Source organism: Helianthus annuus, chromosome 9 (assembly GCF_002127325.2).
Source record: "Helianthus annuus cultivar XRQ/B chromosome 9, HanXRQr2.0-SUNRISE, whole genome shotgun sequence".
Classification (NCBI taxonomy): Eukaryota; Viridiplantae; Streptophyta; class Magnoliopsida; order Asterales; family Asteraceae; genus Helianthus; species Helianthus annuus.
The window spans coordinates 104,800,116-104,815,078 of NC_035441.2; the positions used below are offsets into that span (position 1 = coordinate 104,800,116).

The 14,963-nt window shown below is 38.4% G+C and overlaps 3 protein-coding genes across 4 annotated transcripts; 1 reads left to right on the plus strand and 2 right to left on the minus strand.

Annotated features, from left to right (window-relative positions):
• The first annotated feature begins 5,131 nt into the window (after positions 1 to 5,131).
• Positions 5,132 to 7,840, plus strand: LOC110878100 (staphylococcal-like nuclease CAN2). Its single transcript, XM_022126360.2, has 7 exons — positions 5,132 to 5,301; positions 6,047 to 6,257; positions 6,353 to 6,540; positions 6,616 to 6,672; positions 6,945 to 7,104; positions 7,179 to 7,247; positions 7,327 to 7,840. The coding sequence occupies exons 1-7, from the start codon at positions 5,147 to 5,149 to the stop codon at positions 7,441 to 7,443; spliced, it is 957 nt and encodes a 318-aa protein (XP_021982052.1). The 5' UTR covers positions 5,132 to 5,146; the 3' UTR covers positions 7,444 to 7,840.
• LOC110878099 lies at positions 7,813 to 9,977 on the minus strand. 2 transcript variants are annotated; one of them, XM_022126359.2, is made up of 2 exons: positions 8,622 to 9,977; positions 8,400 to 8,541 (listed from the first exon to the last, which is right to left on the minus strand). In XM_022126359.2, the coding sequence occupies exons 1-2, from the start codon at positions 9,489 to 9,491 to the stop codon at positions 8,437 to 8,439; spliced, it is 975 nt and encodes a 324-aa protein (XP_021982051.1). In that variant the 5' UTR covers positions 9,492 to 9,977; the 3' UTR covers positions 8,400 to 8,436. The 2 variants fall into 2 exon arrangements, with proteins under 2 accessions (XP_021982050.1, XP_021982051.1); XM_022126358.2 differs by having other exon boundaries at positions 7,813 to 9,970.
• A 3,361-nt stretch (positions 9,978 to 13,338) lies between these two features.
• On the minus strand, positions 13,339 to 14,693 carry LOC110874477 (alpha-soluble NSF attachment protein). The gene is made up of 6 exons (XM_022123109.2): positions 14,578 to 14,693; positions 14,271 to 14,422; positions 14,024 to 14,183; positions 13,894 to 13,941; positions 13,750 to 13,830; positions 13,339 to 13,533 (listed from the first exon to the last, which is right to left on the minus strand). Exons 1-6 carry the CDS (start codon positions 14,617 to 14,619, stop codon positions 13,453 to 13,455), a joined length of 564 nt encoding a protein of 187 aa, XP_021978801.2. The 5' UTR covers positions 14,620 to 14,693; the 3' UTR covers positions 13,339 to 13,452.
• Positions 14,694 to 14,963: the final 270 nt, after the last annotated feature.

Here is a 14,963-nt window from a genome sequence, read left to right on the forward strand (position 1 = left end):
TGTGACAGATTGGTATCAGAGCCATAACTATAGGGAATTAGGAAAAGTAGGAATGCTTTAACCTAGTCTATAGTTTTAGAGCTTTATTTCTATGTTTTGCTTGAAACTACTACATGATACTTTATTTGCTTCTTATTCATGTTCTTTTAAAACATATATGTCACTTATGTGTAATATTTGACATGTTATTCTTAGGTATTAATACTTGTTATTATGTGTTAGTACATGTTTCATTGTCCGATTCTTTATGTGTTATTCTTGACATATTTCTCTATGTGTTAATACTTGTTTTATTGTCTTATTCTTTATGCACTATTTCTGATATGCTCTCCTAGGTGTTTATACTCTCATTTATACGGTTTATGCTATACTCGTACTCGCATTTATACTCATTTTTTTTCATACGTTTTATAATTATACTTATCCACATACTACTTACACGGTTTATGGTTATGCTCATACATACATGCATACTCATACTTGTGTTCATACTTATTACACACATACTCATCAGTCATACTTGATTCATACATTTGTACCCGTACGCGAGCGGAATGAGGGATTCGCTTACGTGGGTCCCATACATACTTAAGCATGGACTTACTTACATACTACGTTCTTATACATACATGTTCTTACTTTTTTCACATTTATGAATACCCTGATTCATACACAATTAGTACAAGCTATGCGGATCATGCGACGATCAACATAATCGTGGGTGCACACGGGATTATAGTGATAGGCGTATGAGAACCATAGAGTGTACTACTGTGTATGGTAAGACGCGGAATGTAACACGGCACCGAATACGGAACAGACGTAATGTGGTCAAAACATGGTGGATACGCCGCTGGTACTTCCTATATATAAGTGTTTTCACCAAATTACCAAACTTTCGTAAAGCGTGTCATGAGAAATTCAGTGTTTTACAGACCTATTTAGACCTAATACAACTTTAGACAACTCACAAACGCATTATATTCGATTATCCACGACGAGACTTCATTCTTAGGACGCTAATTCCGTCTATCCGATACTCATGCTATTCTTATACTCTTAATCATTGATCGGATCAATCATTCATCCTTATACCTCAATTACCCTCCGTTGTCTCAAACTCCAAGGCCTCAGTCTTAAACAATCCTCTTCTGGGTTGCCAAAACCCTTTCAAGTCCTCCTTCTGAACAAATTTCGGGACGAAATTTCCTAAAGGAGGGGAGACTGTAACGCCTCGTATTTCCGCATTTCCATGTTTTCTAGGAAAGACGTGACCGCCTTTCTATTTTTGGAATTCCAGTCAAAATCGAATAAAAAAAACAGATTTAAAACGCGAAACGACGACTATCGACACTATGTTTACATATATTTATATATATATTTTTTTTATCTAAAATTTTATTTTACGGTCCTAGATAATGTTCGGTTTAAAAAAAAAACGGATTCATAGGAATTATGGGCCACTTAAACACGGGATTGGGCTTGTGGGCCTCGGGCCCAAGCCCACCTAAAACAAAACTTAAGAATAAATGAGTAAACTAAACCCTAATCACTTCAGCTCTCATTTCAGCCGACACCCACTTCCCCCTGTTCTCTCTCTGCAACTCCGGTCACCGGATTCCGGTGACAATGCCGGCCGGTTCCGGCTGTTCGCTGTCTTGTTTCTCCGACCAGACACCCCCCCCCTCGACAATCACCCACACTCACCTGCTTCCTCCTCTCTAAACGAACGGCCAGACGCCCCTGTGGCGACGGTCATCGGAGATCGACACAGAGAGAGAGAGAGAGAGAATGCGACGAGAGAGAGAGAGAATGCGGTGGAGAGAAGGATCGACCAACCACCTCCCTGTGGCGGCGACAAAACAACGACAACGACATAACATCGACAGCGGCGACGGCAGCCCGCCGTGAGCGGCGGCGGTTTGGTTCAGTTTGGGTCACGTTCTCCAGCGCCGGCATCAGAATTCGATTCGAGTCTCGATTCAGGTAACGTTTTCAGTTTATTCGGTTCAGTGCGGGTTTTGACTCAAGTCGGACCTTGTTTATTTTCAGTTCATGTTCGGTCTGATTCTCGAGTCGGGTTTTGTTTTGTTCAGTTCGTATATCGACCCTAATGTTGTTCGAGCTTGGTTCGGGTCAGCTCATCGTTCGGGTCAACTCAGTCAACTGACTGGTCAGTCGCGAGTTCAGGGCAACGTCAGTCACCAGCTCAGTCGGGTTCCGTTTTGGACTTCGGTCAAACCAGTCAACCGTGGTCAAATCTGGTCAAACGGTCAACGCCTGTCAAACCGGCAGATTCGATGTTCGGTAAATTCTAATGTCTTGAAGCTCATGAAATTAGTTGTGTTAATGTTACTTTAAACGCGAGCCGCGGTGTACCAATGACGCGAATGTTATAGTGTTTTATATGTAGTTATCGTTTTACACGGTTAATAAACTTGTAAAACCCAAACTATTCGAACGCTAACCGTGTTTATAAAACTTGAACATAGAAATATATATATATATATATATATATATATATATATATATATATATATATTAATTTTATAATTTATTGTTCCGTATCGTTTCGTACATAATCATTGTTATTGAATTGATGAGTTTTGACAAATTTAAACGACAACTTGTGTTGTCGGGATCGTCCAAAAACAGGGGAAACTCTGCCCGTTTTATTGTGAAAATTCGTAAAATGAAACGTGTTAAATTGAGAAACGAAACTCATCGGTTTTTAGTATTTTTATGAAAATAAATGTATATTTATTTTGATTACACTTCTATAATAATCTTGATTGATTTAACTTAGGATTTTTACATAAACTATGTAAAATATATATATACATATATACCAATTAGAAATACTCTAATTTCCAATTCAATCCTCCGTCATAATCCCGATTACTCATACGCCTTCGTTTGCCATTAAGGTGTCCTCGTGTCTCATCCTCCTAAACCCATTCCCTCGTCAACGCTTGGATAATCGGAAGACTTAGCAATCTGGTGAGTATACTCGTACTTTTCCCCTTTTTACTTTTACCACTTTTGGGGTGTAACATGTTTACCTATAGAAACTTACACATGAACTTTTGTCTAAACACATGAACATTCCTATAACATGCTTGTATATGTGATGGCTTGATACTTTAAATTTGGGTGATTCTTATGTGTTGAACTTATCATTAACTTCGTACGAGCCAAACCTTGACATATGTAGCGCTATAGGATTAACGACCCGCCTCTACTGAAACTTTGGTTATGTCATGAGCAAGTTGCGTTTTCTTGGTTTGATATGTTATACACATGCCATATTTAATGTTTATCTTGAATCGCATGCTTGCTATGAGGAATTGTTCACACTTTTATCTTATGCTATGTATGTACCAAACTTGTATACTCGCCTTTGCTTTTGCATTGAATTATTTTAAACATGTTACAGGTTGATGAGGACGATGCTAAGAAAAGAAATAGCGTTGATGCCTAGATACACATATAGACGTTAGGGTTTAATATGTTGTATCAAATTTTGTTATGTTATCATGTTGTTTCGTTAAACTTGTTGTATTTGAATTTCTTGTAATGTTGACTATTTGAAGTTATGAAATGAAATGAAATTTGGATTTTCTAAATATTGTCACAAATAGCGTTATGATGTCTCTAGCAATCTTCACACTTCGTCTCATCCCGATGTTTCCGCCATTGGTTGGGGTGTGACAATGTACCGGCGGTAAAATCCGGTATACCGGTTTGAAACGTAATACCGGTACCGGTACAAGGTTATTTTAGTTTGAGTTGATACTTATTTTCATTATATATGTTACTTATCTTATGTAATTTTTATATATTATGATTATTCGTAACTAAAAGTTCTTATTTAATATTGTATGAAACGAAAATAGTTGATGTATTAACACTCAAATGGCTTAAACATATCATACACTTTCATTTAAAAGAGCTTGTTGGAAATTGAATGATTTTCGATTATCTTTTGGATTATTTTTTATTATGGATTTACTTTTGGATCATCTTTTAATACGTAATCATTCATTTTTGGATTAACTTTTGAGTTGATGTTGTAATTTATGAAATTATAGAGTTAGATAGTCAACTTGGTTGAACCGCTCGGTACAACCTGGTTCAACCGGTTGAACCATTTTTTAGCCTAATCCGGTTTGATCTAAAAACCGGTTTTTAAAACATTGGTATTTTGTTATAAATATTAGCAAATTTATGTTATTAGACATACATTTAATTTCCGAAAACTAATTTCTTTATAATTTAACATGTCCGAGTACTCTTCGAGTACTCTCTGCCTATGCCGAGTACTCTCAACTCCTCGGTCGACCGACTAGGGAGCGCCTAGCGACTTTTGCAACCATGGTTTTAAGTAATTTTTTTCGGATAGGGTTTAAAATCCGCTTTTCCATGTGACTTGTTGGAAGTTATCAGTTCGAGCTCGATTATCAATTTTAAGTATATATTTCTCGGATAGGGTATAAAATTCGTTTGAATAAACTTCCATTTTGCTCCCTGTTGTTTTGTTGTTTTAACGGTTTTTCCCCAATCATTTAAAAATAGCCATTTTACTCCCTGATCTATGAAACCCATCACAATTTCACTCCCCACCCCAAACGGCATCTATTTTAAACGTTAAATACTGTCATGTTTCAGTCTAATTGCCCATCATGTGTTATGCACGTGGCATTTTTTAACGTCTAAAATGGATGCCATTTGGGGCAGGGAGTGAAATCATGATGAGCTTCATAGACCACATAGTAAAATGATTATTTTTAAATGATTGAGGCAAAACCGTTAAAACGACCGGAGAGCAAAATGAAAGTTTACTCAATTCTTTTTTCACTAATATTAAAAAAAGAGTTAATTACTGTTTTCGTCCCTCTGGTTTGTCAAAAATCGCTATTTCAGTCCATGTGGTTTCACTTCCGTAACCATTTCAGTCCACTCGTAACTATTTCAGTCCCTGTACTTAACAGAATAATGGATTGAAGTGGTTATGAAAATGAAACCATAGGAACTGAAATGGTTACAAAAGTGAAACCACAGGGACTAAAATCGCAATTTTTAAACTAATGGACTAAAATAGTGATTTTTAACAAACGACAAACAATAATTAACTCTAAAAAAGGAAATGCGGGTTGATTTCTGTAAGGCTGGTGCTGTTCCGAGCCACCAACCACCACCACAGGCGGCGGCGCTGGTGATGGAGCACTTGGCCACCATGGCGTTTCTATCTCCACCGTCGTTGTCTCCACCCTTGCTCAACACTTTGAATTCACCTCTCAGGTACGCCTATCTTCACTCTCACCCCCAATTTCATATCTTCACTTTCAATCCACCAAAATCACCTGTTTATAATTTTCTTAAAGAAATTCAATTTGAGCTTTCATCGGAGTGAATTTAATTTCCAAACATTTTCACAATTGTTAAAAACAGTCGTTTCTATTTAATTGTAGGTTCCTGAAGGTCTGAGTAATCATGTGAGTTGATTCAAGAAAGCTCAATCAAACTGGTAATTTTTTCAACTATAATCTCAAATTCGTTGGTCCTTTTACTTCTAGTTTCCAATTCGAAATCAAATCTGAAACCCTAGGTTTTAGTTAGTTAGTCCAGTAGCTATGTATGTGTACCGGTTTAACAACCCTAGGTTTTAGTTTGTTAGTCCAGTAGCTATGTATGTGTAGCGGTTTAACTAAAAGTTTAACTAGAAAGTGAAAAAGTTCATGCCACGGTCAATGTTATTGTCACTGACTCAGCGTCACACAACGAAACTTTTTAAAAATGCGTAGTGGTTTAACTAAAAATACATTTAGTTTTTAACCTTTTTTTAAATGTGAGTAAATTGTTTGATTAGTTGGATTGTGAGTTGGCCCCACACCTCAAGCACTTCGTGCCCGTTAATCCCCTAGCGTCCCCTCGTTGGCGAGCCGGCGCGGTTTTTGGCACCCTTAGTAGGTGACCTGGCAGGGGACGCCAACTCCGCTAAGCCACGACACGTAGTTTTATTGACATTTTAACAAATTAATTGAAGGTATAACCAAGTATCAAACGCATGGAGGGAATCTAAACCTCCACCAAACACACCTGAAGAAGCTTCCAGGCTTGTAAGTCACACCCTACAGCGACACCCAACACCCGATATGGAGGGCTTATGGTCGTTCTACGTTCTCCGTCTTCCACATCTTCTGGTTGATGCGCCATCACTCGCTGACGGGATCAAGTTTGAGTTGCACACGCTTCCGGTAAGAACAATTTCTGCTACACTCAAAGCTCACAATTCATACAAGCTCGAATTTTTACTAACGTTACTAATGTGAATGCGTTTGATTCGAAATAGGTGGATGCAAAGGCAGTAGCAGATGGGGATACTGTAACAGTCTATGTTAGTACCTCGGATGCCCCTGAGTCATCGCGTGTTCCCCAAGAGGTACAAATGGCTGCGGTTGAACGTATTGAAGCACTGGCTGAAAGGAACTACACCAAAGCAGATTCATTGCAAAAACGAATCACAGACGCGGGCTATCGGTAATAACTAGTGTTTGTATCATACTACTCTAGTTTTTTAAAGTTTTTCTGAATCATGTTTATTTGTTAACGCAGGTTACTGCGTATTGATAATCAGGAAATTCTTGCACGAAAGTACCGAATTAGACTAAGGTATCCAAAACAAAATTTTCTTTTTGCTAAGTAAGAGAACCCGTTAGGGAAAACTCATGAGGTCCACGTAAAACGCGTTTTACGTTGGGCATGTGGCCTATGGTCGTTTGCCACCACATCTGGCCTGTTCCGTCCATATCTTATGAGCCCATAACTCTAGATAGATCAAAAGTTATCCATGTTTTAAGTTGGGCCCTTTTCTAGCCCACTTGCTCTACACTTGGAATTTCTTAGTTAAGTCTGTTTGGTGTAATATAAGTGAATGAAAACAGGGGAATAGATGCACCTGAACACTCAATGCCTTACGGAAAAGAGGCTAAGGATGAGCTCATAAAGATAATTGAAGGCAAGTGTTTGAAAATTTTGATATTTGGCGAAGATCGTTATGGGCGTTTTGTTGGAGACATCTATTGTAATGGTGTCTTTGTACAGGTAATTTGATTGTTGCCATACATTCATGTCCCTGCAGATGCAACACAACTAATTCGTGAAATTTGATTACACAGGAATCATTGTTGAAGAAAGGACTTGCATGGCATTACACGGATTATGACAAGCGACCCGAATTAGAAAAGGTGATTGATCCCCAACCTAACAACAATCGTCTTTTTTTGTCGTGTGAAAATGGTTTAATTGGTTTGATGTTTGATTTAGTGGGAGAAAGATGTTCGAATTAAGAGAGTCGGGTTGTGGGCTTCATCAAATCCTGAAATGCCATGGGAATGGAGGAAGAATCATCGTGAAAACAGACATCTACGCGTGCATGCCTAGTTGGCAAAGTGGGTCTGCCTCTGTTGCTGACAAGTCATCCTCGAGGTTTGTTATTGTTCACGTTGTTGTTGCTACATTCAAGATTTGATCAAACAAGGGATTTAGAGTTTTAGTGGTTTCTTGATTGTTAGTATTTATAGGCTTATCATCTTATAAAATGACTCGCGGAAAGATGCCACATAATGATGCCAACACTCGGGCTTAAAATTTGTTAGTAGCAGCAATAGGGATTTGCATAAAACGTTGAAACCGATCGAAGCCTGTCGATGGTTTGAGATTCATATGGTTCGGTTTGACAGTTTAATGTTGTATTACATTTACGAATCATCTTTATCATGTAAAGATTTTGGATGTATACTAACACAAGGGTTTATAATGCAATAAAATTTGAATAAAACAAAGTAATAATTTATACACAAAATCACTCTAAGCATATATGTATGCACAAAAAACACAATAATTTCAAAGCATAAATCATGAAGACAAAAATAATTAAAAAAATCTTAAATATCTTAACTTTCGTCTCGTCGTATACGTGATGGAACCGGTGGTTCAAGGGCTGCATCATTACCATTTGAAGAATCTTCTTCCGCCATTGATAAATGCCCGTTCGCGTTCTGATAATCCTTCATATACCTGCTTAAACTCGGGCTTGATAAGGCACTTGGTTGATCTCTTTCTCGAGGTAAAGGCGATATCGTCATTCCACCGGATTCGCTCTCGTTTTTGTTATAAAACCCATCTTCCACGATATCATACGCGTTTCCCGTCCGGACTTCTTGAGCGAGCGAACACCAACAGCAGCATAGCCACAATGCACAATCAGTAACCGCAGGTTTACCAAAACAGAAATCTGATGGTGGCAAATTAAACCTTTTTCGCATTTGAATCCTCCAAAATCCGCCGTAAAGCAAACCAAATAAACAAAGAAACATCCCTGTGATCCCCAAGATCTCCCTCACTGTCTCATTGTCGATATTTATAGCGGCCAAATTAAATATCCAAAACGGCGCCAAACAGAATAACAGAAACGTCGCGATATGCACATACATGTTTCCAAAACCGAGCCTCTCCATATTCCATCCGAATACGCAACAACTACAAAACAATGATAGATATGCTAATGAGATATCCTCCCAAAAATCAAATACACCTCCACTCCATTTTGGACTACTTACGATTGTTCTTGAGTCCTCTTTTAACGCAAACGAGAATCTACGCTCAGATGGTCCCAATATTTTCCGGGTTGATCCGGTACTACTCTCGGCATCATCTTTCCTTAGTTGGGATTCTTCGTCAGAACCAGTGTCGTAGTCCTTCCCAAGAGGACTAATGACACTGTAGACACCAGCAATTGCAGGGGCGCCGATTGCCACAGTGACAGTCAGCGCCACTCCAATTGCTGGTCTTTCTGATCGCTTGTACCCAACGTTTAAACCACATAGCGCATATTGCGCAAAACAATTAAGATTCAACAAGAACACAACAACCATCATGTGTGCCCATTCATGCGGCTTGGAACTCGCGTTCTTGCAATATACCTTCCTCAACTTCGTAACGTCTTCGGATCTCCATCTCAAAAGCAACACTAGATGATAAAGCCGGTGCGGGTGTTGGTACAAACACATGAGCGTAAACAACGCGTTGAGAATCTGGTTGTTAACTTCAAACCACGCGTTTCTTTGCGATTTCTTGGGAAGCGCGTGGTTTAACATACCCGTCATTACAAGGAACAGAATCGCGCCCGAGATAGCAACACAAACAATCCATAACAAAAGAACCATGTTCATTGGATTCTTGATCCATTCTCTAGCCATGTTTTTAAGCAACCCGTAATCGATTTCCCTACCTAAAACCCTACGAACACTTCTTCGAAACAAACTGTTATTGATACTGTTACTGTTACCGTTATTGACGCGCGAGGAGGACTCATCCTTCTCGCGCTCCAGCCGTTGGAATTTTACCTTTGGGATGTCTAGTTTAGTAAATCCAGAAAAACTGGTTCTGAATCCACTGGATTTCTTATCTTCAACTCCATTGTTATCCATTGATTAAATTGAAGCTCTAATTGTCCTAATTTTGTGAAAGTTAAAAGTAAAAAAACCGGCCGTGAAACCAAACCGATGACCGGTTTGAACGGATTAAAACCGAACCGTGAATACCCCTAACAACGAAGATATCAAATCACGTAAATTTTGAGTTGAAAGTGAACATAGGAATTGAATATGGAAACGAACAGGAATTGATTAACAGGAGATGATGTTTTTTGTGTTATTAATGAATAAGATAAGATGTTTGACGGAGATATAAATGTAAAACTTGTACGAAAGAATGATTGAAGAAAGGGACGAAGAACGAGTTTATTGACTGATTGTTTTGATAAAGTGTTAATGGTGACGTGGCCTCTTCGAGAAGAAGACGACCGAACGTTGCCAACGGAGGAACGACAGCGTTTTGAGAAACGTGTTGAATGTGCCCTTCTTCGAGAAGACGACGACGCCGGCGAGGGAAAAGTAAAACGACAGCGTTTGGACTTCTTTTTATTTTTTATTTAGGGTCATGGCATCTAGACACCCCCAAAAATTAGTGTACATCCCTCGATACGAAGTGTATAGCACAATACGCTCCTTATAAGGTTTAAAATCAATAAATGCTAAACCAATAGGAACTGTATAGGCCAATACGCTTCCCATTCGCTTGCTGAAACATGATGCTCTCTGTCATGCAGGAAGTGCAGAGAGTGCAGACCTGATGCTCTCTGTCATATGAGATTGAAATTAAAAAACGAAAGGAAGTGTATAGCTCTATACAGTTCCCCTGATTGAAAGTAGATTCTTCTAGTCAGAGTAGATGCTAGCATTTGTGTGTGTCAGTAAGATACATCCCTATTGGAAGTGTATAATTATTATATTATTTTATTTATACAACTATTATAAATTAAAAATGTACATTACATACATATAAGTTTTATCATAAATTAATAATAACTTTATAATACTTATACACTCACATGCATATACTTCACAGCATACAAAATATAAATATTGTTATCAAATGCATATACTAAAAGAAAATTTATTTTTCACATCATGAACATACTAAAATAAATCACTAATAGACAAGGGTTAATGGAAAATAAAAGTATAAATTAAAAAAAAAATCGGGTATATAGTTCAGGTAAACGGGTATGTGGTTTCGGGTAATCGGGTCGGGTATCACCTACTCCAATACCCGTAAAAAATTTTAAAACTATTCACATACCCGACCAAATACCCGTCGGGTATCGGGTATACCCATCGGGCTCGGGTATTTTTGCCATCCCTGGGGTCGAGTATGGGACACAATTTTATAACCGGGTATGGGTTTGGGATTACCAATACCCGACCCGAACCCGACCCATTGCCATCCCTACTCGCCACCGGTTTTTACACGGATGCTGAGTTAGTTCAGGACGTGTATACCACGGCTATCGATTTTATGCCCGACGATGACTTGATTGCCTGGTGATGGTCAATACACCAAAGCGGAGGAGGCCCGATCCTCGGACATTCGTGACCCGTTAGTTGGTTACTTGCATCGTTGCATTAGCACGGGCATCGCGGCCCGTGGCAAGAGTTGCGAGCACGTAACGAAGGCCGATCTTTTCTATCTCTATTGTTTATTTACTGGCCGTCCGTGCGCCCTCCATCTCTGCTTGGTGGATTATTTTGTCACACGTTGGAGAAAGTAGCGTCGTGGCAGTATATACGGAGGATCATTTATCGGCCAGATAGCCGAGAGTGTTGGTCGGTACTCTGGTTGGGCCAATGTTAAGTATCCGACGCCAGCTCCCTACAAATATTTGGACATGAGGTCGATAACAGGGATGAAAGTGGCGGTAAACATTCCTAATGTTGGTTATAGGTTTGTCGGGGCGAATCGTCAGGCTTGGGCATGGCAGCCGTTGGTACATCACCCGCTTTTGGAGGCTGAGGAGGTTCAGATGCCTCAGATGGCTGAGCAGTAGGGCGGGCCCGTTCTATACGCAGCAGCCCGACCCGTCCATGCCATCCTTTACTCAGCCCATCCCGTCCATAGGCTTCAGACCCGTCCTACTCTCAGCCTGACCTTTGGATGCCGCGTTTTCCTCAGTCCGGCCAGACAATGCCGCTCTTTCCTCTGTTCGACATTTCCATGCATGTATGTTATTTTGTTTTTATTTCATTTTTCATGAACAATTTTAATATTATGTAATGATTATTTTGTTTAAATTTTTTATAGGCTCCATGCACGTCCTGTACGCGGCACAAACCGTCGCCTCTATTAGGCGTGGCCCAACATTTACGGAGGAGGAGCTCGCGGAGTCTAACGAGGACTCTGATGAGGAGTTTGAGGAGGATTGATGACGATAGTGGTTTGTGATGTTTTTATATGATGCAATATTGTACGAACAATTTAGTTTTTATGTTTTGATGTATGAACGATTTAATTTTCCGTTTAATTAGGATATGTTTGTTTTGGTAAGTTATAATGTATGTATATGTTTAGTTTGTTTGGATTGCTTAATTTAACTACGTTGTTTACAAAAATTTATAACAAAAAAACCATCATTATTTTATAACAAAAAAAAAAAAAAACTAATTCAAATTAAAAAAAAATAAAGTTTGCTAAGAGCAATATGGTGCCGTGGGAAAAGAAAAATTCTTCTAGGGTCGTGTAGGGCAATACACTTCCTCTGGTCCCTAATCATTGGCTGAAAAGCATCTGAAAAGTGGCTGAAAAGCATCTGAAAAGTTGTCCAATAGGAAGCGTATAGATCAATACGCTTGGGCTCAGAGGAACCATATAGCCCAATACGCTTCCTGTAGGGTTAGGGATGTGCAAATAAAAATGGGGGATGTGTGGATACTGAGAGCCTTTATTTACAAAATTGATCCTGTTAGAGCATTGTATTGACAAATAGAATTATGAGTTAAATGCAATTTTAGTCCATGTGGTTTTGGCCAATTAGCTAGTTTAGTACAAATGTTTCATTTTTCACCTGTGTGTCCAAAAAGGTTTCACCATTGCCATTTTAGTCAACCGGGTCAACTTCATCAATTTTTTTGTTAACAAGAAGGGTAATTCGGTCATTTTATACGTAATTCTGTTAACTAGAAGGGCTATTCGGCCATATAAAATGACCGAATTGCCCTTCTCGTTAACAGAAATAATGGATGAAGTTAACCCAGTGGACTAAAATGACAACGGTGAAACCTTTTTAGGACCCACAGGCAAAAAATGAAACATTTGGACTAAACTGTCAAATTAACTCAAACCACATGGACTAAAATGGCATTTAATTATTTACAGAATTGATCCTGTTAGATCATTGTATTGACAAATAGAATCTCGTCGTGGTATCAAAATTTATAATAGAGATACTGAACCTGTATTACCCTTGATTAATTATCATTATTGCAAGTGAAAATGAATTTTAATTAATTAAAAATGCACTAATTAATTGTGTCAATCTAAAGTCATGCCTTTCAGATGGAGTAAGATCATCTACTTCATGTGCATATTGTGGTCATATGCCCTCCAACGTGTATATACTCTTGTTCGGACAGGGAGATCGAGTCGCAGACCAATATTATGACGTGTAGCCACAACTGCTTGGGCGATGCGCCATATTCTTCCATGAGTTAATGATAAACGATCCATCCACGAGACAAAATACACAATCCGAGGTATCATTAGGATCATAAAATCACACGTTTTTGGCTTATACAAGCATGTTCAACAATTAAGTAGTCAAGAACATTCAACCACATTTAATCAGACATATGACCCCCAAGATTTTGTCATTGAGTTGGTGGTATGATGACAATAAGTCTTCAAATTGACATCACTAAGTAAAGGGAAATTAAAAAAGCATTCTATTAACAAGGCTGCAATGAGGCCCCACAAAAGGCAATAAATATGCAACCATGGAATAATAATAATAAAAATAAAAAATTAATTAAACATTTGCTTGAAGAAATCAGGGAGTTAAGTAAGATCATCCTCCTCCATCTCCTTGGCCTTCAGCATCTCCTTCACTCTCAACAAAAGAGTTGTCTTCCATGCATCCTGTTTTCGCATAAAACAACCAAAACAGTCCACACACTATGCATATTCTTCTTTACAAAAGTTTATTAAATATTTATAAGTTATTATAAAAGACTAAATTATTTCTTAAATGAAAAGTTGAAGCCAAGGTACTGCTTACTTTTAAAAACTCTTTTGAAAACAACTATATATCAAACATGTCCTACAATACCTTAAATTCAAAGACGAAAATCTTACCAGCTTAGTCATGCTATCGAATTCCTTGATCGCATCAGTGAATTTTTCAACATCTTCCTCCTCAATCGAGGCAGTCAAATCCTGCCATTGATAAACAGAACTTAGATATAGAACTATCATCAATATTTCCAAAATGCAACATACCGCCAGCAATTTGTATTCACGCGATCCTGTGAAAGTCGGGTCCATATCCTACAGAAGCTAATACATATTCAGATGGCATCTCTAAAGACAAAAATAGTTGTCAGGGAAATGAGGAAATCTAACACATGACCTGATATTTTTCCAACGCGTTTGTAATCGCCACGTCATCACCTTTACAGAGTTGGCAAATGCCAGCATTGAGTAAATGCCCTTTAACTCCATATTTAAGCAGGTTATTGCTGAGTGCCTGTCTTGCAATGTCTTCATAAATTTCAATTGCTTTCTGATATCTGACACACATTTTCGGCAGTTAGTTTTGTAATTTTGAAGATTGAAAAGGGTATATAAGTAATATGTAGACGGTTGAACGCGCTTACTGTTCCATCTCGGCAGCATATTCTGCAATCTTCAGCCTGCATTGATTTGCAGAACTACTGACTTCTTCACCTTGATAAAGATCAGCTGCTTTATCATAGTAATCCATAGCTTTCTCCAAGTTTTGTTGCTGTTCATATAACTCAGCTATTTCCTGCATAAAAAGACGAATTAAAATCCAGTCGACTTATGTTTTTTTTTCTTGTTAAGATTCATTTTTAAGGTCTTATGTTATCTAATGTTTGGTCTTATATATTGTTCTTTACATTAAAAATAGTTTGACGTAGAGAAAGAGATCCAGAACTGTACCTTACAGAACCTTGCAGACATACTTAGCCTCCCGATTTCCATGAATAAATCTAACGCTTGCTCTAGGCGAGCAATGCACTCTGCAAAGTATCCGACAATATGAGGATAAACTTCCTTAAAATAGACGGTGAGGGAAAAATATGGTCATATTCACTTGGAAATTTAGAAGGAATCAAATCTTATAACGTTTGTTTAAAATAGCACGCCTTTGGCATGAGGCGACGTAGGTAATACATGAGGTTAGCGCAATAGCGCCTTTGCCTAACGCCTCAGCTTTAAGGGCAATAAGTGTCTTAGAACGCGTCACATATTTTTAAAACAAAAAATATATCTATTGCCTACAATTCCCTAAAAGGTTACATAAGAACAACATAAACGCTAGGACA